We start from the raw sequence: 25,802 nt of genomic DNA, 5'->3' as shown, positions 1-25,802 counted from the left end.
CGCACTCATCTCTTGCCTTTTTCCTCCAATCCATCGCCATCAGATTCCTCTCGTCTCCTCTCCTCCTTTTCACAAACCCTTTTATTTATCTCTTTTTTTATTATTCTCTCTTTCTTTTTATTTTTATTTTAAAACCAGACTTAACTACGATGGCTCCATCATATCAATTTAATCTTTTAGAAGTTAAAAAGGCTTACAAAAGCATTTTAAATTTTCCTTAACCACCATACGATTCATTATCGCTACGAATCGAAATCAGTACATGCGTGGAAAATATGAGCTTGGTATTAATTTACAATTTTTATTTTATTTTATTCTAGGCCCTTTTAATAATAATAATAATAATAATAATAATAATAATAAATCTATATACATACACACGAAGAGACACTGCTGCTCTCATCCGTCTCTGGTCGGTCTCTCTCTTGTACTCTGAAGTCCAGGCCATCACCTTGGATCAAATTCTCTCTCTCAGGTACACCCAATCCCTCTCTCTCTCTAAATTCTTTGATTGTTGGTTGATTGGTGTGGTTGAGATTGGGGTTCCTTCGTTTGGTGTTTATATATTGTAATCTGCTCGTCCGTCTGTGTGTTTTTCAACTGCAGAGTCCTTGAATTTCGAACTTCCAGGGATCAATCTGGCCCTTGAATTACATGATTTTGAGATAAACAAGAAGCAAACAAGCTGGGTCAGTGACTTGCTTACTTGGAACAATTCTCTTCTTTGCTTTGCTTTACACAGGTTAATTAGTTTTTGTTATTTGATCCCTGATAAGATTTTGTATATTTCTACTGGATTCTGTTGATTTCTTCAGCTTATCTCTGACATCTGTTTCTGTTCATTCCATTGGGGTTCCCTTGTTGAATTTTCTTTTTTGCTTTCCTGGCTTGTAATTTTGATTTTCTTGTGTTTTCGATCTGTTTCTAAATATTTTGTTTATTATTTCTAATTTAACGTGTGCTCCTGCTACGAAAAGGATACATATTTCCCAGTGCACTTGCTTCTCATTGTCTAACACGTTCATTAAATTCAGTTTCAGGAAGAATCTCGTGTTCTGATATGTAATTTGAGGGATATTAGGCCAAATTTACAGATATGGGAGCCTCAAACTCTAAAATAGAAGAGGATAAGGCCCTGCAGCTATGTCGAGAACGGAAGAAGTTTGTTAAACTGGCACTTGACGGCAGGTGCTCGCTAGCAGCGGCTCATTTTATGTATATTCAATCGCTAAAGAATACTGGAACAGCTCTTAGGATATTTGTCGATCTTGGGGCTCCTGTTGAGTCTTCCTTGTACACTTCCACTAGTGCAACCCCAGAGCTTCTTGTTCAAACTGGCAAGAGTCTTTCTCAATTCTCTTTTTCCTCTCCATCTGTATCACAACGCATGGATGCAGCTGAAACGTTCTCACCATCTCCATCTCCTCCAAATTCTACTCGATTTCAGGCAAATCATATGAAATTCAGGGGCGGCTTTTCTAAAACAGTTGAAGAAAAGCCTCCTATTCCTCTTACTGCAACACTAACCTCCTCGAGCACCCCACAAAATACCACACCTCGATCTGCTGGAAAACCTGAAACATCACCATTTGAAGCTTCGTCACTCCCACCACAAACATCACTATTTGAAGCTTCGTCACTCCCACCACAAACTCCACCATGGGATTACTTTGATTTTTTTAATCCAATTGACCATCAATTTTCTTTCCAAGAAGGGAAGGGAATGAACCAGGGGTTTGAAAATAACGATGATATGAGACAGCTTAGGGAAGAGGAGGGAATTCCTGATCTGGAAGATGAAGAAGAGAAGGCTTCTTTTCATGGAAGGGAAGAATCTCAGGATTCTGAAGATGAATTCGATGAGCCTGCTACAGATACCCTGGTTCGAAGTTTTGAAAATCTTAATAGAGTACAGGATCATGTTGAAGCTAGTGCTTCACCTACAATGCCTTCTGCAGGAAGTGTAACTTCTGAAACTGAGTTATTGAATGGGAAGAAAAGTAACACTCCAGATTTGTCACCATTGAGATCCACATCCTCACCAGTTGCAGTTGAAACTGACTCAATTAAAACAACAGTTAAAGAAGATTTTGAAAGTAAGGTTGCCCCAAAAGATTTTTTTTCAAGCATGAAGGATATTGAAATTCTCTTTATAAGAGCTTTCGAGGCTGGCAAAGAAATTCCTAGAATGCTTGAAGCAAATAAGTTTCATTTTCGTCCAATATTCCAGGAAAAAGAAAGTAAGATCTCTCTCTCTCTCTCTCTCTCACTCGTTTTAGTTATCCAAGGATGAATGGTGTCACTGGTTTATGCGGTAAGTAGGGTACGTTACAATCAACAGTTTGTGGGATGTAATGAACACTCCTGTTTTTATATCCTGCTTATATGAATCTGATGCATTTAAATCATGGAACATATAAGATTGAAAAAAGATGCATGTTAATCATGGAACATATAAGATTGAAAAAAAGAAATGTAAATCATGGAACATATAAGATTGAAAAAAGAAATGGATATTCTAAAATATTTTGAGTTAATTTCATGTTAGACCATTAGAAAATTGTTTTCTTTTGATAGTCTGTTGGTGAAAGATATGAATACTGGGATTTCTACTGTAGCAGGTGGATCAATTTCATCTAAATTCTTAAAGGGTTGTTTCTCTTGCGGTGAAGACCCAAGTCAAGTTCAGGAAGGTAGGCCTCCTGGTCTGTAATCTTTTTATTTTAATGTTCTATGTCATAGATGAAGGGAAATATAGGGATGTCTCCTGACTAGTGTGCATATACAATTCAAAATTTCATACATGAGTAACGTAAGCATATATATATCAAAGCTATAGTCATGCAAATCCCCTTCAAGAAGCATAGATTTAGACTTGATGCATCAAAGACTTGAACTGAATAACAAAGAGAGGGATTTGTATCTGGTCTGTAAGCTTTTTATTTTAATTTTTAATGTCATAGATGAAGGGAAATATAGAGATTTCTAGTGACTAGCATGCATATACAATTCAGAATTTCATACATGAGTAATGGAAGCATATATATATCAAAGCTATAGTCATGCAAATTCCCTTCAAGAAGCATAGGTTGTATTAGACCTGAGAAGTGACTTTGCCCATTTGTTGTATTAGACATAACTAAACATTCAGACAATATCCTGAAAATTTTCTTCTAAAGATTGACTTTCAGGGCATATCCCTAACTGTAGATGCGTGACAGATACATTGGTTTTTAACCCTCATAGGTCTAGTGCAAAAAATGCTATTATGGGGTTTCCGTTTGTTTTCAAATCAATATGGTGCTGTACACTACGGATGTTAAATGTTTTTTGTTGATATCCTACATGTGGTTATTAGGGTGATTGATTTCTATCCTTTTTCTTCAAAGTGTGTTGTATCGCACAATGCAAAGGTGCCTTCATGTAATCCTAAATTTACACTCTGATTGATGTTCTGTCCTTTTTTTTTTTTTTTTTTTTTTTTTTTCCCTACTAAAAATTAGAAATATGTGGTATCATTGCCTACGTTATCAAAATCAATTTTAACCAACTTCATGTGAAAGCATTTCAATTTCACTTCTGTTTGAGTGGTATGATTCCATGTAATGTCAATATACATGACTAGTTTATCCAGGTTTGTAATTGATCTTATTGGTCAAGTCTAGAAACTGGGCAGGGCTATGCACAAGTTGGTTATACTTCTCAGGAAAAACTAGTATTGTACTACCAAAAACTGCTCTGGTATGATTAGTTACATTAGAGAAGAGTCTCACCAAAAGATTTAGATAACAAGAAAGTCTTAGGCAAGTTAAAAGTTTAGATTCCCGAAATGTTTGAGCAAGCTCGGGTGTGTGGCAACGTGCTAGAACAAAAGTTGTATTTAGAAGAATAAAACTGGGAGCATTATAATTTCTTAATACTATTTCTAATGGCATCTAGTCTTTTAGAGTTAAGGAGGAGGTGGATTTTCTGTGAGAGAGAATTTGTTTTATCAGCCAGTATCTTCAGCGTTTAGAAATAGTTTTTCAGGCTAAAATTTATTATTGGAGTGCTACTGTACATTTGCTGGGATGACCCTAAGGAAGGACCTAAATAATAGATGGTTCAGATCAATGAACTTTACTGTGGGGGTATCCCCCAATATTTACTTTTTGCAGAAAATAAAAGTTAGCATCAATATGTTGGTGCATTTATCTTTCATTCCTCATTTAGTTTCTTTTGTCACAACCGTGTGAAAAATTGGAGGAGGAAGTGCAGCAGAATCTGTGTGTTTTCACTATATTTATTTCATCTATATGTACATAATGATATATCACTGTTGAAAGTGACGTGGTAGGTACACAAGGTACCATTCAGATGTTCAGTGGTTAGAGTTCATTAACATCGTTGTATGATAGGGTTTTAATTTTAATTTTAGCCTTCCTTTTCATTTAGGGTGTCTTGATCTTGGTACCTTGCTTTTTGATCTGATTCTTTTTTTACGTTCACCAGAGCCTCCTGAAACTGCTGTGAAGTACTTAACTTGGCATAGGACGACATCATCTCGATCCTCTTCATCGAGGAATCCTTTGGGAGCAAACTTAAAAGATGATACTGATGATCATACTGGTAACCTCTTTGACAACTTCTGCATGAATTCAGGCAGTCATGCCTCAACCTTGGATAGGTTATATGCGTGGGAGAGGAAGCTTTATGATGAAGTCAAGGTACTGTTGATAAATTAGCAGTAGTTATGGCGTTTATAATCATAATGATTGTTATGGCTTCTTGGTTAATAGTGTGATATTTTGCTGTTTGTTTTTCTCCAAATGAACAGTAAATATACAGTTTGCTCTATAGAAATTTTATTACAGGAAATAATTAAACAAACTTGTTAATTTAAACTACATTACGGCGGCTATTTTTAATTAACCCTATCCTTACATATGGTTATGTTCAACCGTTTGGGAGGAATTGGATAGAGACAATAACAACATTATTGTGTAAAAATGGTGACTTGTATCATAGCAGCTTGATACCGTTGTAGAAACTATGCTCAATTTTGGGGCTTCACCGTTGTGTTTGTTTTCTCGATGCTTTATAGATTGACATCTACTTAAAATGTGCCTACTGCCGACATGCCAGTCTCTACCTTTTCATGCTTTGTGCTGGAATCTTCACTTTATTATAATTTAAAAAACAAGTGAGCCCTAAATACCATTAGGTCCAGTTTAAATTGACTTCCAACTGTTGAATATATCAGAAATTTCAGATATATTATGGCTGAAACTAAAAAACATATATTTTTGTAGATTTCCTTAGTTGATTGAGTTTTATATGCAGAGTATATGGGTCTTGCCATGTTTTGTATAAACTTATTCAAATTCTTATTTTCAGGCCAGTGAGATGGTTAGAAGGGATTATGACTTGAAGTGTAAGATTCTAAGGGAACTAGAATCAAAAGGAGAAAGTTCTCAAAAAATTGATAAAACTCGTGCTGTTGTCAAGGATCTACATTCTAGAATCAGAGTGGCTATTCACAGAATTGACTCAATATCGAAGAGGATTGAGGAGTTACGAGATAAAGAGCTCCAGCCTCAACTCGAAGAGTTGATTGAAGGGTATGTATTTGCATGTTCCTATTTGCTAGTGCTTAATTATTCGTCCTAGAAACTCAATTTTGGAAACCAATAAAGTTTGAAATGTGGTACCATGCCTAGATGCAGAAAAAAAAGCTTTGCGTATTTCTGCGTTTATTTCTCTTATTTTATGGCTGTTCGTAATAACCAGTATGAGTTGTGTTGGAACCTTGAAAAAGGTTGCTAAAAACAAGGTGATACATATATGTTTTGGGCAACGACGGAATGTAGAACAAGGAAATAATAAATGTTTAATTTTTGTCTTAATCCTATATGTTAATGTGTTGCCCTGATGTGAATATTATGATTTATGAGTGCTTCACTTCGAGGATCATTTGCTTAGTTCTTTGCACCAAATTTTAGGTTAAGGCGGATGTGGGAGGTGATGCTTGAATGTCACAAGCTTCAGTTTCACATAATCTCAATAGCTTACAACAACAGCAACACCAAAATCTCTGTACAGTCAGAATCACGTCGTCAGATTACTATCCATCTTAAAGACGAGCTCAGCTCTCTATCATCAAGTTTTACAAAGTGGATTGGTGCTCAAAAGTCCTATGTGCAGTCTATAGATGGATGGCTTTTAAAATGCGTCTCTTTTCCACAGAAGTCTTCCAAAAAGAAAAGGAGGCAGCACGAAACTCCCTATAGGAACTATGGCCCTCCAATATATGTCACCTGTGGTGTCTGGTTGGAAAAGCTTGGCAGCTTACCTGCCAAAGAAGTGGAAGATTCTATAAAGACTTTAGCATCTGAAACTTCCCGTTTTCTACCACGGCAAGAAAAGAAAGAGGGGAAGGATGCAGGCCAATCTGATTTAACATCCTGGAAGCATGAGAACGGTAGTGATTCTGCTGCCAATATGTTAAGAGATGAAGTTTCGCAAGATGGGGTTTCTGGTTTCGACCATTTCCAAACAAGCTTGGCGGGATTTATTGGTAAGTTGAACAACTTTGCAGAGTCGTCTGTGGAGGCGTATGTAGACCTTCAGAAGGCGATCCAGCGTGCGAAGAGCAATTACGAACAGCTTAAAGCTCAATCTTCGTCACTTTGAAGGACTGAATGCATAGGACTAGGGGAGGAAATATACCGAAGTACCAACAAAGGAAAGGGATTTGGATACGAGTTCAATTGGACATGATGGCATTTGTATATCAAGAGAAAAATAAAGGGAAGAAAATAAGGAAGTTGAATAAAATTTGGTATTTGAGTTTGGGTGTACTTATAAATTTATAAATTTGGGGGTGGGGGTGGCTCTTGTAACATACAGAATCTTGTCTAGTATTTTTCTTGTAGCAAGTCCGAGAAAGCTTCATCCTTCTTTCTACCATGATCTTTAATGATTCTTATTTATTTTTTGTTTTTGTTTTCTTCCACCTGATTTTTATTTTGTTCGTGGACTTGCATAAGCACTCAAACCGAGGGGTGCAACTTGGATAGGAATATTTGATTCCAACCGATTTTTAAAGAATTGATTAGGATTTGACATGTATTTGAATATTTCGCATTCTCGAAATACACTTAATTATGAACTTATTGATTTTAGATATGTTTTAATTTGTTAAATAGCTACCAGATTTGTCATCAACATCATTCTCTATGATTAGGTGTGCTTATGCTTTCTATTCCTCAGACTTGGTTGAGCATTCTTTGCTTAGTTCTTCGTCTTTGGGCATTTCTGGATGTGATGCAGTTTGATGAAGCACAAAGAAGAACTCGAAGCTTTACTAGCCCAAAATCAGCGAATGAGAAAACCACATGAGCAGACTATCTAAATTCTTATTTCTCTTTTTTGTTAGGTGATTTCTTGATCTTCATTTTTGTTTTCCAGTTTATTGGTGAATTTATTTATTTATTTTTATTTTTTCATCTTCTATGTCTTTCTTGAAGTTGTTTTATCATTATTTTAGTGTCCAAGTAAGCAAATAAGTGGAACCCATTGTTGCCACATATACATTTGACAAAAAAAAAAAAAAAAGGGACGTAACGGATGAGACATTTTCAAAAGATTGAGTACTTGTTTGGAATGTTTAAAAATGTTGAAATCAAGTTGTAGGTAGTTAATAAGGAGGTGGATTGTCTTCCCTCCTATTTCCTTACTTTTTCCATTCCCTCTTGTTTTGTGTGATTACGGTTAAGCCACGTCAACATTTTATATTCCTATTACTTTTGTTTTATTATTTTTATAAAAATAATTAATATAAAATGTTGACGTGGCTTAACCGTGACCACACAAACATGAGGGGATGAGAAGAGTATGGAAATGGGAGGGCAGACAATCCACCTCCAGTTAATAAAAAAAATTAAAAAAAAAAACTATAAGAGTATATATCGTAGGAGAGCCATGGAAATGGGATTTTTTTTTTAATTTTTTTTAATTTTGGCATAGTTGAAGCCATTCTACAACTCCCTAAAGTTTGAATTTTCAAAATTAATTTGATTTCGAAATTGGCATGAGTTGATGAAACTTCAAAATAGGAATTGGTACTCAGTAGTACTCCCTATTGAAAATTCCAATGGCAACTATATATACCGTATTTGTAGTTACTGTAAAGTCTTGTTGATATATATTTTTTTTAAATTTAAGTGCGTTCTTATGAATTACTCGGAATTAATTTTTTTCCAAAAACGCTTTTATGATTGAAGTATTTTTTGCAAAGCGATACTTGTAAGCGTTTTTGGTTGGCAAGAAGAGTTTCTAGCTCTCCAATACATCAATATTCAACAAAATAAAAATTACTACTGAATTAATAAAAATACAAAAAATAAAGAAAAGTCTTTTTTTTTTAAAACTAATTATCAAAGAACATATATATTAAAATTAGAGAGCTACTAGACCCACCCCATTGTCTTATTTCTCCACCCACGTTATATTTACATCCACTATAAAAACTTAAAAAATTAAAATGTTATTTTCCCACCCACTATTATTCCTAAAATAACCCTATATATAATTAGAGATAAATTTATCTTAAAAAAATATATATAAACAAATAATATTACTTTCTTCTAAAAGCCAGAAAAAAAAAAAAAAAAACCGTTTCCTTTCCAAATTCCAACTGGGGGAGGGGGTGGGGGGGGGGGAAAGGAAGAATTATGGGTTTTCATTCGTTGAATTTCCCCCTTTGTTTTTTTTTTTCATATGCATTTCCCCTTTCCAAATTCCAAGGGCTCATCCGAGAAAAGTTCAAAAATAAAGAAATAGGAATATATATTTGTTTTTGGAGTTCACTTCGATTTCAAAATAAAAATAATTAAGTGAAACCAAATGTTTGAAAACGAACCAAGGATGAAGCCATGGAGTTTATCACCATCAAAGGGCTTTGAAACAATGTGTGCCTAGTATGAAGCAAATGGTGTGAGATTTGTGTTTCACCTTTTGGTTATTCAAAGGGCAATTAATTATATAAAATTCAATAATACTGTAGAAAGGAAAAGAGGGAAACGGTTATTCAAGGAAAACTCATTAAAAAAACAAATCGACCCTAATCTAGTGAAAACGAATTCCAGGAATTCTCATAGGAAAACGTAAAACAAATTGCACCCTAACCTAATGCAAATTCAAATAAAAAGTCACGCAATGCTTCAATCGTACGATGTTAACAAATTAAGATGATCCACATAAAATTATCTTTTATCTCTTCGACGGAAATATAATGATATACTTCTTCCATAGAAATGTCATCATCTAAGTTCTTTCTTTTTGCTTTCTTTGAATGAAAGGAGATGAGAATGATAAGTTAAGGTTTATAGGAGACAAATTTTCTAAACATAGCGTGAGAGTTATCACACCAAAATTTTTCTTTTTTCTTTTCTACAAAAAAAAAAAAGTAATGCAAAAGAAGGTAACTAAGGTCCTTACTAGTCATTTTACAAATGAACAAATTTGTAATTAAAAAATTCATAAAATGGTGGGTGGGAATATAAGATATGGAGGTGGGAATAACACCTCTCTAAAATTATAGCTAAACATTTGTGTGGCTAAATAACAAGTCTGCAATAGGTACAATCGTAACCGTATAAATCTAAAGCATATTTAGTTAACAAATTAAAGCAATTAACAAAACTAATCATACATATATATATATATATATATATATATACTCTCATTTATCTTCCCTGTTGATTGATTTTTCACCATGGATCCACACTGTAATCACAGTCCTTTGACACAATCTTGGCCTCCGTCGTCAGCTTATCCACCGTTAGATCACACCCAACCTTGACATTAATCGTCCACGTCTTTATGGGCCCCACTTTAATTCTAACGGGCATTCTTATGTCCAATACCAACGGCACCTTCCCCTGCTTCTGCGCATCCACTAACCCCTGCTGCGCCGCGCTCGTCAGCTCGATCCCCGACCCCTTTAACGCCGTCTGGAACACCGTTACATTCTTTAACGGCTGGTAAAACGCCGGCAGAGCTCCGTCGCACAATTTGACGTCGGAGTAGAAGAGTTTGACGGAGCTCTTTTTTCCGTAGTAGATCCCGATCTTTTTGTTAGGGTTTTGGGCTCGAACGGTGACCTGGATCTCCGGCGAGATGGCGTAGGACGGGGACGGGGACGGCGCCGTCAAGTTGAATCCTCTGAACGCGATGCTATCGATTGAGTAGTTGGGGGATTTGGGGCGGACCACGAGGTAGAAGATGCCGGCGGCGGCGGCGGAGAGGAAGATGAGGGCAGCAACGAGGCCGAAGAGCCAGCAGAAGCAGCAGCGGCAGGAACTTCGGCGAGGGTTCTGGCGAGTGTAATTCTTGTAGCGGGTTGCGTTCTCTGGCGGCGGGACGCGGTAGACTTGGTCCTTGGGGATCTGGATGACGTAGGTGCCCGGCGGAGGGACTGGCTTCTCGGACTCCGGAGGGGAGGGCTTTCGGGGGGATTCCGGTGAGGAGGTGTAAGGAAACGGCGCCGTCTCGTTGTGTAGGGGCGGGTCGCGGGGGTGGACTCGGTCGGCCATTGTGGACGGCAGTAAATGGAAACTTGAGGAGGAGTCGGCGGGGGAGGGCGGAGCTTTGTCTAAGAAATCAAGCAGACAGCAAACACTGCAGGCCTCTGTGAGAAAGTTAAGAGAGAGGAAGAGAGAGATTATGAAGTTATGACATTTGGGTTTATATATACGGAAAGAAACATTCTGAAGGCCGAAACCGCGTACAAGAAGGGTATATATGGAAATTCAAGTACCAAATATTTTGTGTATCTTTTCTATTATGTTATCATAATGCTAGAAGTTAACCGACTAAAATTTAAAAGTATGCTCTGTCTCAATCTCTTTTGTCTAAAACAAATTAAGTAAAAATTTTGCTTTGTTTAAGAGATAAAGGAAAATTGAAGTTATAAATAAAAGCAAATCAATAATTTAAAATTTTGATATGAACACATTTGTTAGCACACTTTTTAACACACGTAGAGTTTGTTCTTTTCTGTTATTTAATTATTTAATCGGGACGGGGGAGGAAGAAGAAATGGCCAACCGTCGTCCACACGCAATTGAAAATGGTTTACGGTGAAATAGTGGGCGCACGTTTGTAAAGAGATATATTCCATCCATCCGCGGAAGATCCAATGACAAATGAACTCTGCAGCAGTGAACTGGTTATAACTAAGGGACAATTGGAGCTATGATATTTCAACTTTAATTTAATTGGAGTAATGATTATTCAACTAAAAATCTATGATCCTTGGTCTTTTAATTCATCAAAGCATGCTACTACGAACCTTTTCGTCAACTTTGTTAGAATTCTGTCAAATGAGTCATGTTAAAATAACCATTGCTATAATTGGGTTAAAGGGACTATCACCATAATTGGGTCAAAGTTGATGGACCACTTCTTCAATTCGGTTAAATTTAAGGGACTATTGCTACAATTTTTTCTCGTTTGGCTTTCCATATGTCACCCTTGATTCAACCTTACGTGCATGACATGTGACTCATTTTAACACAAGTTTTAACATAATTGACGAAAATGACCATAGCTGCACAGTTTGATGAGTTAAAGGACAAATAGTCATGGATTTTCAGTTGATGGACCATTATTCCAATTGAATTAAAATTAAGGGTCCATTGCTACAATTTCCTTTACACTTTTTCCTTAAATTATTTATCGGAAAATTAATGTTGTAAACTATTTAAACTTGTCAATTTCATTCACACTATAAGATTCAAAGCAATTTGGATTAAGTTTTCCATCAATTTAAGTTACGTAATTTGCATGTAATACACTTTAGAGACAATATTGTCATTTTCTCGCCTATGAGCCTTTAATGTTGCATATATGATGTGAAATTAACTAGCACACAAATTAAACCCTCTTTTTGACAATTGTAGTATGGATAAATAGGGATCGTTCTAGGCCGGAGATTAGGAGGGACTGCTAATCTACTCAAATTATACTCAATTTTACTTAACTAGACTTAAAAAACACTAAACTAGACTCTTATGACTCAAAACTGACTCAAACTACTCAATACATCACAAAACAAGCAAACTGACTCAAAACTAACACTAAAGATGACTTTGGACGAATTCTAAACTAGAAAGACTCAAAACTATGAAAAGAAACCAATTTGGACAGATTCTAACCTAAAGACACGAAATATAAAAGGGGGATTGGTTTTGACGAATTTAAGACTAAAACTAGACAGATTTAAGACTCTAAATAACTTTGAACGAAATTGGTGATTTAATGGGTGAATGGCTAATGCGAAAATTATCTTAACACACAAATTTAACCATTTTTTGACAATTGTAGTACAAGTATAAGTAGGGATCGTTCTGGACCGGGGATTAGGATGGCTTACTAATAACCTCTAAACTGATTCAAAAACATAAAACTAAACTTAAAAACACTTAACAAGACTCACAAGACTCAAATCAAACTTAAAATACTCAAAACAGCTTAAAACAACCAAATAAACTTAAACTAGACACTAGGAATGACCTTGGACGAAAATTGACTTTTACTTGAATCAAAACACTTAAAAACACAAACTAAACAGATTTGAAACACTTTGAAACAAGAAATTAAAAAAGGGGGTTTTGATTTGGATGAAGTTGAAACAAACAAACAAGTATGAAAAACTAGACATATTGTAAAACATATTTGAGAAACAAGGTGATGGATGGGATAGCTAGAGGCTTTTTCTCCACACATGACATGTATGCAAATAACTTGATTTCTAGTTACTACTTCATTGAATTATGAATGACAATGCTCTAAATTAACCGTGACATCACTAGTTAACTCTCAGATTTTCCTTGTTTTATTGGATTGGATGACATCATTCGACAACCCAAAACATTCTTCAAAAGTTCCCTCCATGACATCATAATAGAGATACAATCAAAGATAATTACGTTTAATGAAAATCATAAGCATTGACAAAGCACTTGCAACTATGACATCATGTCACTCATGCTAGGAATTGAACTTAACGCGATCGTTTATAAGCGACCTCCACTACTTATGAATATAAGTTTGTAACGATTATGTGAAACTTTCTTATATTCTAGCATCAGATTTATGCATGCCAATTAAGTGTGGACCCTTAATCAACAAATACAAATAAGTTATCAATCAAATAGTTAAGCCAATTGCATTCACGATTCAAGAGTTCATAACTGGAATTTATCAAATTATATTGCACACATAGTCATGGCTTTGAAATCACCCCTAGCCAAGAGGGGTTTAGCCACTCATATTTACAACAAAACGAAAGGAAATGAATTTAAACATTAGAAACAAAAGAAAGAAAACACCTAAACGCTCCAACGATCCAAGTTGGACAGCAAACACGTCCAAGCACTTTCGTTCCTTTCCTTTGCTATGGCACAAGGTGTTGGTGAGTGTTTGAAGGTTTGTTTGTATGGAGGAATGGATGTAAAGATGAATGGATGTGTTCGGATAAAGGTTGTGTTGAAATGGGAGTGAATGATCTAACCAAGTATCCACCCCATTTATGTTACACACATTTCCGTTTATAGAGGAAGTGCATGGCAATGGAGGGGAACATAGAGTGGTGTAGCAATTGAATGCAATGATGCATGAAATCTGAAATGATGGAGGGAACAAGGAATGGTGTAGCAATTGAGTGCAATGATTCAATGTAATGATGCATGAATCTGAAATGATGGAGGGAACAAGGAATGGTGTAGCAATGAAGTGTAATGAGTGTAATGGTGCATGAAATGAGTGCAAGAAGGTGAAATGATATTGTGCACATGGTAGACAAAGGAAAGGAAGTGGAATGATGCAACAAATGAGTCAATGGAGGGAACATGGATGATGATGCACGGCATAGGAATCCAAAGGGAGTGTAATGGTGGTGCACGATAATGATGGAAAGGTGAATGGTGGAGTGACACCCCTTTATGGCTGAGCTCTTTGTCCTTTTTACATTAATTCTTCTTTCTTTTTAACACATTCCTAGCCTCTTTAGTCTTCAATTTCGTCCATCCACCTTGCTCCATGCATGTGCTATTCAATCCAAGCCCAAAACTGCTCCAAAATGCACCAAAATGCATGTTATTGCTTTATAAGGCCTATGGACCTACAAACACACGAAAATAGCTTAAAATACATAATTAACTAAGAAATAACAACATAAATGTATGAGAACAAGCTAACTTAGTCGCATAAATATGCTCCTATCAAATCCCCACACTTAGCTTTTGCTAGTCCTCGAGCAAAACAAAACAAAAGAAACAAATAAAACACAACCTAAACCTTCCAACATTTGCCTCAGGGATTTTTAATGAAACATGACATGTTAAAAATCATCATTCCGACAGATTTTGGTCATCTTTACACTTGAGCACATACTTAATCACAGTCACCACTTACTAGTTCACAATTAACCAATTAAAACAAAGTTTTGAATGTAGTAACATGCCTTAGAGAATTTGCTCAATTCCTTACAAGATACTCTCTATTTTCACACACATTTTCTGACTACACACCTTACACTAGTATATGTGAAAAGATTGATGTAAACACGAAAGATTAGGACTCATATATGTTATAACAAAGAAAGCAATTTTCTGGAGTTATTAAGCATGTTTAGATATGATCTCATGAATGGAATGCTACTACTTAGATGCGAAAACCAGTGACACCATATGCTCATACTAATTTCGAACTCCACAAATTGAAACACACAACACTCAAGATTGAAGTCAAGGGTTGTAACAGGGCTTGGGGGTAATGGCTAACAAAGAAAGGATAGGGATAACAAACGTTTTTAAAGCGATAGCAAGCAAAGCAATGAAATAGACACTTGGAAATCACTTTAGAATGCAGAATCAACTTTTAAATGCAAAGGGAAGATTCATGCAACACATAGGGCCGAATTCAATGTTTTGGACCCCTTTTTAACAAACAACACTTTAGAGCTCTATTTCATACTCTTTTCAATTCTTTTTTTTTCTTTTCTACCCGTGCCTTATTAAGGACTTTGGCACACACACGCACACAAGAATCACTTCCCCCACACTTGGTTTCTGCAATACATTGATAAAAAAGGAGTTCATTTTAAGTCATGTTTTACTATGCTTCAAGAACAAGGGTATGGATGGTCCTAAAACTAGGCTAGGTAAGGATTGTGTGGGTTAACAAAGAACATAGGCTTAATAAGGCTCAACGGGGTTAAACTTAAACATATAATGAAATAGGGGCACGTCAATTTGGCTTTGGTGGTCACTACACAACTTCATCTTGAATATGTGTTATGCAAATCAATAGCATGCTTTGAATGAAATAGGCATGAGTTCTAGCATTTGGAACTAAATGATGAAACGCTTTCTAAGTAGCAACCAAGCAAAGAATAATGAGATCATGCAACGACTTTAGAAAACAATGGTGCACATATTATTAACTCTCCAAATAAACGTTTAGGCTCAAGTCTCACAAGGTTGTAGCATTCATTTGAGTTCCTTCCTTCAAGCATGTTACAAAAACTGATTTTTCCTTTATGATTGCATGTGAATTCATAAATTATAACCACAACCAAGCATACACCAAAGAGTAAATCAAATTTTCATCCATGTTTATAACTCTCTTTAACAGTCATGTAATTAAAAACCAAATCCTCATCATTGTGTTGGAAGGTACCCTAAGACACAAATAAACATACAAAAACAACTCTTTTTGGGTTTTTCAAAACAATTTTTCAAATGTTTATGAGATTTTCGGATTTTTATGTCAAAACACACTAAAACACTCCAAAACAGCTTAAAAACACTTAAAAACAGAAAGGAACAACACTAGAAGTAATGGGTGATAAACTCCTACGAATTTCATGCAAAACAATGGTTACCCACCCACACTTAAATCAAACATTGTCCTCAATGTTTCAAGCATAAACTCACACAAAAACAAGCAAACAAACAAACAACGAATAAACATGACAAGTATAGCAAAGTAAAAACCAGACAGAGTAGAGTTTAAGAACGTAAATCTGGTTTTGGAGATAGATGATCTTGTTGACTTTCCATAGCTTTGATCTCGAACTGGTTTGGAATTCTGAGTGAGGAATATTAGAGTTCCTTGGTTGTGTAGTCTGCATTCTTCTCTACTTGTTTCTTCTGCACGGCAGGCAGGCACGAGGTAGAGGTGATGGTCTGTTTCTTTCTTCAATCTTTCCAAGTGCCCACCATTTGCTTTCTTTCTCCTTGTCCTTAGCTGAGGATAAATTAGCACATTGTCTCCACATGCTTCGAGGTATCATTTTCACTTCCTTTATCTGTTCCCGAGGTAGATGTGGTAGACGAAGAGGAAGCATAAGATGTTGAAGATGAGTACTCGAGAGCAAGGCTAGGTAAGCAATCAGGAAGGGGTTCTAGGCAGTCGGTTCCAGATCTGAAGATTGATACCAAGTGCTGGCTGATTGCTCTCTTTCTCCTTGTCCCGCAGGTGAAAAAAAACGACAAGGAGAAGTATAGGGAGAAAACATGATATGAGATACTCTTGCTTTCAACCTTCATGATATGAAATACTTTTTCTTTTGTTGGGTTGTTTGCAGAGGTATCCTAGGGAATAAGGAACACTGAGTGACTCGAGAGGCTTTGTTGGGAAGGCATTCTCGGAGATGAAGAAGGGTTATGTATGTCTGCCTTGCAATGAAGGGTGAAGGTTGACATTTATAGGAATTAATAACCGGTACTATTCTTTCACTGTTGTCGGCAACCGTTGGATGATTTAATAGTAAACTTCACGTGCCTTCTACTTCACAAGAAATTTTCGACAGATTGCCTGTAATTTCTGCAAGGCTGAGTGTGCATGTGACAGGCGCTGACATGTCTGGAAAAGCAAGTGCCTCTTCGATATCTAGAATCGGCGCTTGGACAAACTGCCCGTGATTTCCGCAAAGCTGAGTGTGTATGTGACAGGCGCTGACACGTCTGGAAAAGCAAGTGCCTCTTCGATATCTGGAATCGGTGCTTCGACAAACTGCCCATGATTTCCACAAAGTTGAGTGTGCATGTGACAGATGCTGACGCGTCTGGAAAAGCAGATGCCTCTCTGATTTCTGAGCTTGCCTTTTCGAGTTCTGAGCTCGCCTCTTCGAGTTCTGAGCTTGCCTCTTCGATCTCTGAAATCCTGTCGAGTGCTGGTTTTTATAGAGGTGCGCAGTACGTTTCAAAGCACACTTGAATTTCTGCCTGTAGAAACTCCCTTCTTGTACTTCTACGATCTTGACTTGTCCGACCTATTCTTTCTTCAACACCTTTGAAAATGTCTGGCCCCTCCGACCGTCATTTTGGCTTGAACCTTGGTGAAAAGGTAGCCATGCCTTCTCCAGACAACATATGGCGCCCATCCTTTATATCCCCTACTGGTCCTCTTACCGTTGGGGATTCGATGATGAAGAATGATATGACCGCTGCGGTGATGGCCTGGAACCTTGTCACTCCCAAAGATAACATACTATTTTCCAAACGGTCTGATGAGTTGGCTATTAAGGATTCTCTGGCTCTCAATGTGTAGTGTGCAGGTTCTGTGTCTAATATGGCCCAACACCTATTTGCTCGAACCCGTCAGGTTGAATCATTGGCGGCTGAAGTGATGAGTCTCAAACAGGAGATTAGAGGGCTCAAGCATGAGAATAAACAGTTGCACAAGCTCGCACATAACTATGCTACAAACATGAAGAGAAAGATTGACCAGATGCAGGAATCTGATGGTCAGATTTTACTTGATCATCAGAGTTTTGTGGGTTTGTTCCAACAGCATTTGCCTTCGTCTTTTGGGCTGTATCGCGTAATGAAGCTTTAAATGATCAACCTCTGATGCCTCCTCCTTCTGTGGCTCCGCCGACTACTGAGACTTCTCCTAAGCAGCCTTTGTGAAGGCTTCCTTTTGTATTTTCTGCTTAATGTTCCTTTTTTTTTTCATGAAAATGAATGTAAAAATACCTTGCATATTTGCTTGCTCCAACACAAACTCAATTACGAACACCATATCTTTGAAGGTTGCAGGGATATGGGACTTGGCCAGATTTGGTGTTTTGAGAGTTATGACTTTTCCCGTGTCATAAAATCCAACTTCTTTGGGAATTTTCGTCTTAAGTGTATCTTCTTTGATGAATTCTAGACATTCCCCATCCACTTCTTGCTCTTGATTCTTTGGAAAGGTTTCGAAGATGCCTTTCTCACCCTCTTCTTCCTTGGATTGCATGATCCTACAAGGAATAAGGACATTTGGTGAAATGGGGTTAGGAAAAATTGAATTTAGGCTTACCTTGGTTGTAGTGGACGGCATAGAAGGCATATGGGGATGCGACAATGGTGGTTCTTCCCTTGCCGTGGCCTTGTTATTCTCATCTTCTTCAAGCAGCAGCTGTTCATCCATGTTTTGGCTTGGTTTGGATGTCTTGGGTTCACCTTCAACCTCCATAGCACTTCCCAAAGTGATAGCATCATGGATTTCAAAATCTTTTTTCAAATTTTCAATTGTTGAGTTGGAGAGTTCACTTTGCTCTTGAATTTGTGCCGTGAACTCCATAATCTCTCCAAGTTGATTTTTCAATTCGCTCATCTCCTTAGCTTGATTGAGCATTGTTTCATTTTGATTTTGTTGCCCCTGCACCAAAGAGGTTAGTAATTGAAAAATTTGATCACTATCCGTGGACATACTTGAATTTGATTGGAATTGTTGTAGGGGAAGCTGTGGTGGCTGCATAGGTGTTAAATAAAACTCATCAGATTACTGCCAATATCCATCTTGTTGAGCCTCCTTGGTTTGATTTTGTGAGCCCTGCACCAAAGAATTTATTTCATCAAAAATTCGATCATAATCTATTGACAAACCTGAGTTTGATTGAGCATATTGTATATGAGGTTGTGATGGCTGCATAAGTCTTGAATGGAACTCCTCTTCTTGCTGCCAATATCCATCTTGTTGGAATTGTTGAGGTTCTATGTAATATGAATAATCTCTCCAATCCGAATTGTAAGCGTTGGAAAACATGTTATCCCATGATTGGCTATGGCCTTGATAACCCCAAGAATCTTCATTCGCAGCGAATTAAGAATATTGCTGAGTTGGATATCCTTGCCCATAGGACACACCACATGTAGGGACACTTTGCATTGTGGTCCTTTCGGCATATTGTGACAATTGAGAAGTAAGTTCCGCCAATTGAGCTTGAATGGTAGCAAAATCCATGTCTTACTTCTCTAGTACTTGAAATCAAGGAAACAAAACTAAATCAAATATCAAAAGTAAAAAAAAAAAAAAAAAAAAAAAAAAAAAAACACAAACAGAAACAAAGTTAGTAACTAAAAACAAAAGACACAAAAATAAACAAAAAGAAATAACAAGGGATTAGCAAAGTTGCTAATCCCCGGCAACGGCGCCAAAAACTTAATGCAAAAATTATCTTAACACACAAATTTAACCCTCTTTTGACAATTGTAGTACAAGTATAAGTAGGGATCGTTCTGGACCGCGGATTAGGAGGGCTTGCTAATAACCTCTAAACTGACTCAAAAACATAAAACTAAACTTAAAAAACACTTAACAAGACTCACAAGACTCAAAGAAAACTTAAAATACTCAAAACAGCTTAAAACAACCAAATAAACTTAAACTAGACACTAGGAATGACTTTGGACGACAATTGACTTTTACTTGAATCAAAACACTTAAAAACACAAACTAAACAGATTTGAAACACTTTGAAACAAGAAACTAAAAAGGGGGGTTTTGATTTGGATGAAGTTGAAACAAACAAACAAGTATGAAAAACTAGACAGATTGTAAAACAAATTTGAGAAATAAGATGATGGATGGGATAGCTAGAGGCTTTTTCTCCACACATGACATGTATGCAAATAACTTGATTTCTAGTTACTACTTCATTGAATTATGAATGACAATGCTCCAAATTAACCGTGACATCACTAGTTAACTCTCAGATTTTCCTTGTTTTATTGGATTGGATGACATCATTCGACAACCCGAAACATTCTTCAAAAGTTCCCTCCATGACATCATAATAGAGATACAATCAAAGATAATTACGTTTAATGAAAATCATAAGCATTGACAAAGCACTTGCAACTATGACATCATGTCACTCATGCTAGGAATTGAACTTAACGCGATCGTTTATAAGCGACCTCCACTACTTATGAATATAAGTTTGTAACAATTATGTGAAACTTTCTTATATTCCAGCATCAGATTTATGCATGCCAATTAAGTGTGGACCCTTAATCAACAAATACAAATAAGTTATCAATCAAATAGTTAAGCCAATTGCATTCACGATTCAAGAGTTCATAACTGGAATTTATCAAATTATATTGCACACATAGTCATGGCTTTGAAATCACCCCTAGCCAAGAGGGGTTTAGCCACTCATATTTACAACAAAACGAAAGGAAATGAATTTAAACATTAGAAACAAAAGAAAGAAAACACTTAAACGCTCCAACGATCCAAGTTGGATAGTAAGCACGTCCAAGCACTTTCCTTCCCTTCCTTTGCTACGGCACAAGGTGTTGGTGAGTGTTTGAAGGTTTGTTTGTATGGAGGAATGGATGTAAAGATGAATGGATGTGTTCGGATGAAGGTTGTGTTGAAATGGGTGTAAATGATCTAACCAAGTATCCACCCCATTTATGTTACACACACTTCCCTTTATAGAGGAAGTGCATGGCAATGGAGGGGAACATGGAGTGGTGTAGCAATTGAGTGCAATGATGCATGAAATCTAAAATGATGGAGGGAACAAGGAATGGTGTAGCAATTGAGTGCAATGATTCAATGTAATGATGCATGAATCTGAAATGGAGGGAACAAGGAATGGTGTAGCAATTGAGTGCAATGATTCAATGTAATGATGCATGAAATCTGAAATGATGGAGGGAACAAGGAATGGTGTAGCAATGAAGTGTAATGAGTGTAATAGTGCATGAAATGAGTGCAAGAAGGTGAAAGGATATTGTGCACATGGTAGAAGTGGAATGATGCAACAAATGAGTCAATGGAGGGAACATGGATGATGATGCACGGCATAGGAATCCAAAGGGAGTGTAATGGTGGTGCACGATAATGATGGAAAGGTGAATGGTGGAGTGACACCCCTTTATGGCTGAGCTCTCTGTCCTTTTTACATTAAGTCTTCTTTCTCTTTAACACATTCCTAGCCTCTTTAGTCTTCAATTTCATCCATCCACCTTGCTCCATGCATGTGCTATTCAATCCAAGCCCAAAACTGCTCCAAAATGCACCAAAATGCATCTTATTGCTTTGTAAGGCCTATGGACCTACAAACACACGAAAATAGCTTAAAATACATAATTAACTAAGAAATAACAACATAAATGTATGAGAACAAGCTAACTCAGTCGTATAAATATGCTCCTATCAATGGCTAGCTAGAGGGTCCTTCTCCATACTTGACACATACGCATACGAATCGATTTCCAGTTATTCTTCCTATAAACCATGAATGGCGATGCCCTAGATTAACCGTGAACATCACTAATTAACCCTCAGATTTTCCTAAGTTCATTGAATTGGATTCAGCGTCGCAACCAAAAGTTCATTGAATTGGATTCAGCGTCGCAACCAAATTATTCTTGTCAAGTTCCCTACACGAACAACATGATAGAGATATATCAAAGATCATTAAGTTCTATGAAAATCATAAGCATTGACAAAACATTCGTAACTATGAACATCATGATACTTCTGCCATCAATTCACTTAACACGATCATGACCAGTGACCTCCACTACTTGTAAATATAAGTTCATAACTATTAGGTGAAATTCCCTTATATTTTAGCATCAAATCCAAGCATGCAAACTAAGTAAGCCTCCTTAATCAACATACAAGAATAAGTTCTGAATCAAATAGTTAAGCAAATTGCATTCACGATTCATGGAATCATAACTAAAAGTAATCAATTCATATGCAATATATGTTCATGGCTTCGAATTGTCCTCTAGCCAAAACGAGTTTAGTTCCTCATGTTCGCACTTAAACAAAGATAACTTAAATTAAACATTGAAAATAAAAGATAGAAAACACCTAAGAACGCTCCAGCAATCCAAGGATCTTAAATGGTAGGGCACGCTAAAGGGTCTCATCTCCTTTCTCCTTGCAAAGCTGCAACACAAAAGGGATTTCTGAGTATGATAGATGTATGGTGCGAATTTGTGGTGAGAGATGGTGAATTATGAGTGCTGCGACACTTTGTATTTATAGGGAGAGGAAGATGCATGACATAGGCTGAAAAGAAGGGGAATTAGGACTCCAAATCAACAAGGAATAAGTGATGTGAAATTTAACTAAGACTTAAATTAAAACCCTATGATTGTAGTATATGAAAGTAGGGATCGTTTTAGGCCGGGGATTAGAAGGGCTGCTAATCTACACAAATTGAACTTTAAAACACTAAACTAGACTCAAAAACACAAAACTAGACTCTTATGACTTAAAACTGACTTAAATGACTCAAAACAGCAACAAACAATAAAACAGACTCAATTCTTGACCTAACAAATGATTTTAATGAAAATAAACTTAACTTGACTGAAATGATTAAAAGAAAACAGATTATGACTCAACTAACAAGACTTAATGAAAGGGGGTTGTTTTTGACGAATTTAAAACTTAAAACAAGAAACCTTGCAGAAACAAACAATGAAAACGAATTTATGGTGAATTAAAAAGGATGAAAGGCTAGTTAGGGGGCCCTTCTCCACACATGACATATGCCTACAAACCAATTTCCAGTTATTATTCCTTTAGACTATGAATGGCAACACCCCAAGTTAACCGTGATATCACAAATTAAACGTCAGATTTTCCTTAATTCATTGAATTGGATGGAATACGCATCGCAACCAAATTATCCTTATCAAGTTCCCTAACTATGAAAAGCATGATAGAAAGACATATCAAAGGTCATTAAGTTCTTTGAAAACCATAAGCATTGACAAGGCATTCGTAACTTTGAAAAGCATGATACTCCTGCCTAGAATTACAATCATGACTAGTGGCTTCCACTACTTGTGAATATAAGTTCATAACGATTAGGTGAAACTCCCTGATACTCTAGCATTAAATTCATGCATGCAAATTAAGTGTCGACCCTCAATCTACATACATAAATAAGTTTTGATAACTTAGATAAGCAAATCACATTCAAGACTCAACAAACAATAACTGGATGTAATCAGTTCATATTAAACATATAATCATGGCTTCGAATTCACCTCCAACTATAAAGAAATTAGTTCCTCATATCTTTGAAAACATAAAACCAAATTAAAACAAACATTGAACTAAAACTAAGGATAGAATACACCTAGGAACATCCAGCAATCCAAGCTTGAATGGCAGGGCACGACTCCAAGGGTATCCTCGCATTCTTTCATTGCAAAACTGCGGCACAATTGTATTTTTCTGATGTTTTGGCTCTTGTGTGTGTGGTGCATGAAATTGTGGTGATAAACATGTATTTATAGGCCTAGGGTTTGCACAATTTCTGAAGGAAAAATGATTGCACAATCCTAGGATGAAAGGGAGTAGGATACACGACAGGTTTCTAGAAGAGAAGGGATTAAATTCGTCAGATTTCTAGGGGAAAAAAGGATCAGCTTATTTGCATTGTTTCAGGGCTTCTAGAATCAGATTTTAGGTAGTTTAATGTGATAAGGAGTCCCTCTTGCAGCTGGAATTAAGGTAGGATAAGATTAGGATATGATAGGATAAGATAAGGTTTTGGATAATATTCCTTCCTTTTAGCTGATTCCTTATCTTCTTTGTCTTGACTTTATTTTATTCATCTCTTCAGCATATTCCTAGCCTTTTGAACTTCAAAAACGTCCATCCACCTTGCTTCATACATGTGCTATCCATTCTTGGCCCAAAATTGCTCCAAAATGCTCCAAATTGCACTTTCTTGCCAACTTTGTCATTTGAACCTACAAACACACGAAAATAGCTTAAAACACTATAATAAGTAGAAACTAGCTATGAAAATGCAAGAAAACAAGCTAACTAAGTCGCATAAATATGCTCCTATAAATAAGGATACTTCTAATCCGATTCCAGGGAGGAAAATGACTAGTCCCTGCAGCAGGAAATAAAGCTTCTAAAAGGGCTAGGTGCGGCACACTTTTAGGGATAATATTTTGGATAATGTTCCTTCTTTTTGGCTGATTCCTTATCTTCTTTGTCTTGAATTCATTCTTCCAGATTTGTAGCACATTCCTAGCCTCTTTGAACTTCAAAAACGTCAATCCACCTTACACCATTCATATGCTATCCCTTCTTGGCCACAAAAATTAGCTATGAAAATGCAAGAAAACAAGCTAACTAAGTCACATAAATATGTACCTATCAATATACGTTGTGAATTTTATTTTATTTTCTTCCTCATTAAAGGCTGCTAGTCTACCATCCAAATTGGATCACAACACAAGTTCATGTAACTTAAATTGAAGGAAAATTGAATAGAATAGGTTCGAATCTTATAGTAGGGGATGAAATTTAGTTTTTTATGAGTTTAAATGAAAAAATAGTTTGAGAAGTTAATTTTCATTCGAATAATGATTAAGAATCAAATCAATATTACTCTATTACACTACAAATAGAAGACATAAAAAGGAAAAAGAATAATAAGAGCATCTCCAAAGGAGATGTCAAAATCCTAAGTGAAATGTCATTGTGCATATTTGACATCAAAAATCTTTCTAACCCAAGTGTTATTTGCTGACTGGATTTGAACACTTTGTAATTAGGAGTCAAATTTGACATCAATGTTGAATTTATTTTTAATTAATTTTAATGGTGGATCCCTTATTCCACATTTCAAACAATACAAATTTTGTTTCAACATTTTTTGTAATAATTACAACCATTAAAGCTCTATTTTAATAAGAAAATAATATTTGACAATTCAGTTGGAGAATTATAATTTGACATAAGACATAAGACTTCAGATTGCCACATCAACCATTAATTTTAATTTGACTATTAAAAATGGATTATGTATTATTCTACATATATAGCAGATGTGTCTGAGTGGCGACGGAGTATGCGATCAACGAGTCTAAAATTTGTGTCTGAGATGTGATTAGTTGAGAATTAATCTATCCTTGAGCTTGTCTCAGATTTGGGCTTTATGCTCCTTATTCAGTGTTTTTCGCCTACTTTTATTGCTTTCTGTCCTTTAATTTTCCTTCCTCCCTTCTCCTTAGTTGTGATACTCCATCCCCATCCCACCCATCCCACCATGTACTCGGATGGGTGGGCTCTGATAAGAAATTGGATATTAGATCCACTACCCTCCCTCACTTCACCTCCCCCAACCGGCATGCCGGATTCCCATCGAGGTCAAGTGTTGGATATTTTACATACCTCCTTAGCCTCACTCTCTACCCATATGATACTTTGTTTATATATATATTTGCAAAGGTTCGTGAAGAGAACTTGGATTTGGTGTCTATTCTCTCGACGGAGTTTGGCTTTCTCTGAAGATGTGACGGCAGCAACGGTATGGTTTATGGTGCTTGAGGGTTTTTTGTTGTTGTTTGGTGTTGTAGTCTTCAGGCCTAAGTTTGTGAGGGTCTCCCGTTGCATCTTGAGTTGTAGCTCTCATTTGGCTTGGACCTTTTACTTTATCTGTTTTTGTTTATCGAATTCTTTTTTAGTCTCGTATTAGT

The 25,802-nt window shown here is 36.4% G+C and overlaps 2 protein-coding genes across 5 annotated transcripts; one reads left to right on the top strand and one right to left on the bottom strand.

Moving 5' to 3' along the window:
- The first annotated feature begins 202 nt into the window (after window positions 1-202).
- On the top strand, window positions 203-7,167 carry LOC126615667 (protein ROLLING AND ERECT LEAF 2). Of its 4 annotated transcripts, none has more exons than XM_050283533.1 (7): window positions 203-475; window positions 607-742; window positions 1,035-2,240; window positions 2,619-2,693; window positions 4,492-4,706; window positions 5,377-5,600; window positions 5,982-7,167. In XM_050283533.1, exons 3-7 carry the CDS (start codon window positions 1,097-1,099, stop codon window positions 6,670-6,672), a joined length of 2,349 nt encoding a protein of 782 aa, XP_050139490.1. In that variant the 5' UTR covers window positions 203-475; window positions 607-742; window positions 1,035-1,096; the 3' UTR covers window positions 6,673-7,167. The 4 variants fall into 4 exon arrangements, with proteins under 4 accessions (XP_050139490.1, XP_050139492.1, XP_050139489.1 ...); XM_050283532.1 differs by having other exon boundaries at window positions 205-475; window positions 607-689; XM_050283536.1 differs by having other exon boundaries at window positions 207-475; window positions 607-689; window positions 2,622-2,693.
- A 2,336-nt stretch (window positions 7,168-9,503) lies between these two features.
- LOC126616478 (NDR1/HIN1-like protein 13) lies at window positions 9,504-10,716 on the bottom strand. Its single transcript, XM_050284541.1, has one exon. The coding sequence runs from the start codon at window positions 10,575-10,577 to the stop codon at window positions 9,753-9,755; it is 825 nt and encodes a 274-aa protein (XP_050140498.1). The 5' UTR covers window positions 10,578-10,716; the 3' UTR covers window positions 9,504-9,752.
- Window positions 10,717-25,802: the final 15,086 nt, after the last annotated feature.

Source organism: Malus sylvestris, chromosome 3 (assembly GCF_916048215.2).
Source record: "Malus sylvestris chromosome 3, drMalSylv7.2, whole genome shotgun sequence".
Taxonomy (NCBI): Eukaryota; Viridiplantae; Streptophyta; class Magnoliopsida; order Rosales; family Rosaceae; genus Malus; species Malus sylvestris.
This window is presented reverse-complemented; position numbering and strand designations above follow the sequence as displayed.